This window comes from Pelophylax lessonae (assembly GCF_965119305.1).
Source record: "Pelophylax lessonae genome assembly, chromosome: 7".
NCBI classification, from domain to species: domain Eukaryota; kingdom Metazoa; phylum Chordata; class Amphibia; order Anura; family Ranidae; genus Pelophylax; species Pelophylax lessonae.
The window spans coordinates 87,677,700-87,682,148 of NC_138774.1; the positions used below are offsets into that span (position 1 = coordinate 87,677,700).

The window sequence follows — 4,449 nt, forward strand, 5'->3', positions numbered from 1 at the left end:
AAAGTGATAACAAATCCTTTAAGCAAAAAAAATATTTATTATTGACAATTTTTAAAAGTAAACTTTTTTTTGTATTCTCATGAAAGTGATCAATTTAATTTAAGTAAGGATATCAATAGAGTATGTTTTTTTTATCAATTCATGTTAATGTTTTAAAAACCTATATGAAGTTTATATTTGTAAATGTAAAATTATATTTGATCATTTCCTCTAAAGACTGGTTTAGCAGTATGGCAGAGTAATTGTTTTTTTACTGTTCCTCTCAGTCAGTGCAATTATATTGATATTACAATCAATCATTTGTGGTCAGTGAATATATTGAAGTCAGTGCATATGTAGGAGCAGCAAGGAGGTATCAGTGATTCAACTCTGATAAATGCATATCGTGGGATAAAGAAGTCTATAGATTACATTACTTCATGTACAGTACCTGTTAAGATGCCTCCACAGAGACCTTCATGCACAGTATACTAAAAACAGAACTGCATAAAGCTGCATTTTTGCCTCTGAAGTCCAGTTAAAACATTTCTAAGCATTTTTATTTGATTGAAATGATTGTTGTAAATCAGACACATGCTACATATTTTATCATCAAAGGAATATCAGAAGCCCCCGAGCTGCAGGTACCGATCTTCCTTCTGGTTCTTATTATATATATCATCACTCTTTGTGGTAATATGACCATATTTGTCCTGGTCAGCTTGGATCATCACCTCCACACTCCCATGTATTTCTTCCTCGCCAACCTATCTATTGTGAACATGTCTTCTTCTACAGTCACCCTACATAGGATCCTAGTAAATTTTATCACACAAGATAATACTGTTGGAATCCTTGCACTTATGATGCAGTGTTACTTTTTCGGGTCATTATCAGGCATTGAATTATTTATCTTGACAGCCATGGGCTTTGATCGATATGTGGCTATATGTAAGCCTTTGAACTATCAATTGGTCATGAATTTTAGAACTTGTAATGTACTAGCTTCATTCTGTTGGCTGTTTGGTTTTTTCCAAGTCATTCCTTATCCTGTCCTAATTGCTAATATCTCTTGTTACTCATCCAATGAAATCAACCACTTTTGCTGTGACATTGCTCCTTTAATAGAAATAGCTTGCAGTGATGTCTCTGTTTTGAACACCCTAACCTTTATACAAGGGATAATTGTATTTACCATCACTCCATTTTGCCTTACATTTATTTCCTACCTTTTTATAATTATCGCTATACTAAAGATACCTTCCAATTCTGGTAGACGTAAAGCCTTCTACACATGTTCATCACACCTCACGGTCATCGCACTGCTATACATGACTCTGATTTTACAGTATCCAATACCAAGTAACGGCTTGGGCCCAACAAAATTTTTCTCCTTATTTAGTGTTGCTATTGTTCCCATGCTGAATCCATTTTTATATAGCTTAAAAAATAAAGATGTGAAGTCAGCTTTTAGAAGAAGGATGAGATAGAAACAACGTTACTATGAACACAATCTCCAGTAAACATAATATTTACTTACACGTCTTTTTCTTTTTTTTATATATCTTTATTGCATTTTATTAAGGTATAAGTACACTTTTATGAACTCACATATTAGTGACAGGCTAAATTTCTTACAATACTTTGTAGCACCTTTCTCGTATAGGATTCTAGGCAAATTTAGTTTGGCTTGCTCTGTAATCAGGGAAAGCTAAGACTGATTGCCTGGGTCTGTTTATGGTTTCACAGGTTGTGGATGTAAATGTTTCCCTCTGCCTCCATGTAGAATCTTCCAGAGTTTAGGGCAGAAAATTCATATGCCCAATCTGAATATTTACCATGCTTTGGCCAATCCCTTGGGAGTTGTGCCCAGTAGATGTCCAGAGAGTTGGTAAATAGGCTGGACCTGTGCAGACTTGTCTTCCCCTGTGAGGATATGGATTGGTGAGCTTCGGAAGGCTGTTTGCCCCTGGAGCTCTTCTGGACTGGAGGCTGGATTACTTCCCAAGAGACTGAACTTATTGGCTTATCCTGTGTCAGGATTTGCGAGTAGAGCCTTTATCTATGCTGGAAACTATTTCATGGTCCCCATCTGTGAAGCTACAGACTGCTTCAGTCTGCTAAACCACTTTGCTATTCTTCAAACTATCTTATAGTCTTCAGCAGTGAGCTATTAGACTGCTTCAGTCAGCTAGACCAGTGATGGCCAACCTTGGCACCCCAGATGTTTTGGAACTACATTTCCCATGATGCTCATGCACTCTGCAGTGTAGTAAAGCATCTTGGGAATGTAGTTCCAAAACATGGGGGGGTGCCAAGGTTCACCATCACTGTGCTAGACTACCCCATGGTCCACCGCAGTGAGAGATAGACTGTGTTACTTTGCTGCTTTTAAGAAAAGAGTGTCCTTTTTGTCTAGACTTTTTGGTGTAATCCATACCCCTTTGTCCGTCTCCTGCTAAAGTTTTATAAGCAATACATCTTAAAAGGCATTGCCTAGAATATTTGATAAGCTGGACTGAATGGACTGCTGCCAGGGTGACTGGTGGTCTCTGTACTGTTTTGAGAAGAATCAGTTAATTACAGTGGGGTTAGCGCTGCAACTTCAGTATGAGTTAATGGCCAGACTAGTATGTATGACAGACAGGATACCCTATTGTATTGCAGAAGTCAGTAACAGGCCCACCTCTATGTTAGACATTCATATTATCATTAGAGATGTATAGAACTGTTCGCCGGCGAACAGTTCCCGGCGAACTTAGCATGTTCGCGTTCGCCGCTGCCGGCGAACATATGCGATGTTCGGTCCGCCCCCCATAAGACATCATTGAGGCAAACTTTGACCCTGAACTTTACAGTCAGCAGACACATTTCCAGCCAATCAGCATACCTCCCTCCCACACCCTCCCACCTCCTATAAATAAGCAAGGGCAGCATCCATCTTAGATCATTCTGAAGCAGTGTGTGTAGTGAGAGTAGGGAGAGAGCTGCTGCTGCTGCTGCTGCTGCTGTTAAGCTAGGGACAGTTAGTCAGTGTTCCTGGTCTTGCAGTGTTCTTGGTCCACTACTGCTGTAATATCAGCACCCCAAAAAGCCCTTCTAAGGGCTGGTATTTGTGTTTTTTTTTTTTTATATATATATATATATATATATATATATATATATATATACCTAGCGTCCCCAAAAGCCCTTTTAAGGGCTGGTAATTGAGTTGTTTCTTCTTATATATATATATATATATCTATATCTATCTAGTGTCCCCAAAAGCCCTTTTAAGGGCTGGTAATTGAGGATTTTTTTTATTTATATATATACATATATATATATATATATATATATATATATATATATATAGTGTCCCCAAAAGCCCTTTTAAGGGCTGGTAAGGTAATAGAGTTTTTTCTTTATATATATATCTATATATATCTATTGTACACTGCAGTTGCCTGCCCGCTGTGTGTGAGAGGCCACAGACCTAACACAGACTGTACTGTGTGCACACCACACTCATTTCGGGTGGCACAGGCACAGTACCTTGCATTTTAAAAAATATTTTTTTTTTCCTCTGTCATAATTGCAGTGAGTGCTGTGTCAGGTCCACAGAGTGCACTGTACCCACTGCAGTGCACTGCCCACCACTGATATATATACGGTGGCACAGCATCTTGTTGCAATAAATTGAAAAAAAAATATTTTTTATTATTGCAGTTGCCTGGGCTGCCAGTTACTGTCAGGTCCACAGAGTGTACGGTGCCCACTGCAGTGCCACTGTGTGCCCACCCACCACTGATATATAAGGTGGCACAGCAGCTTGCAAAGTAGAAAAAAATATATATATTTTTTAATTGCAGTTGCCTGGGTGCCAGTGACTGCTGTCAGGTCCACAGAGAGTGTACTGTGCCACTGCCCACCCACCACTGATATATAAGGTGGCACAGCAGCTTGCAAAGTAAAATAAAATATATTTTTTTTTAAATTGCAGTTGCCTGGGTGCCAGTGACTGCTGTCAGGTCCACAGAGAGTGTACTGTGCCACTGCCCACCCACCACTGATATATAAGGTGGCACAGCAGCTTGCAAAGTAAAATAAAATATATATTTTTTAAAATTGCAGTTGCCTGGGTGCCAGTGACTGCTGTCAGGTCCACAGAGAGTGTACTGTGCCACTGCCCACCCACCACTGATATATAAGGTGGCACAGCAGCTTGCAAAGTAGAAAAAAATATATATATTTTTTAATTGCAGTTGCCTGGGTGCCAGTGACTGCTGTCAGGTCCACAGAGAGTGTACTGTGCCACTGCCCACCCACCACTGATATATAAGGTGGCACAGCAGCTTGCAAAGTAAAATAAAATATATTTTTTTTTAAATTGCAGTTGCCTGGGTGCCAGTGACTGCTGTCAGGTCCACAGAGAGTGTACTGTGCCACTGCCCACCCACCACTGATATATAAGGTGGCACAGCAGCTTGC

The 4,449-nt window shown here is 39.6% G+C and overlaps 1 protein-coding gene across 1 annotated transcript; it reads left to right on the forward strand.

Annotated features, from left to right (window-relative positions):
- Window positions 1-551: 551 nt before the first annotated feature.
- LOC309559789 (olfactory receptor 6C3-like) lies at window positions 552-1,469 on the forward strand (the record flags this gene model as incomplete). Its single annotated transcript, XM_082263223.1, has 1 exon — window positions 552-1,469. One exon carries the CDS (start codon window positions 552-554, stop codon window positions 1,467-1,469), a length of 918 nt encoding a protein of 305 aa, XP_082119349.1.
- Between the last annotated feature and the right edge of the window lie 2,980 nt (window positions 1,470-4,449).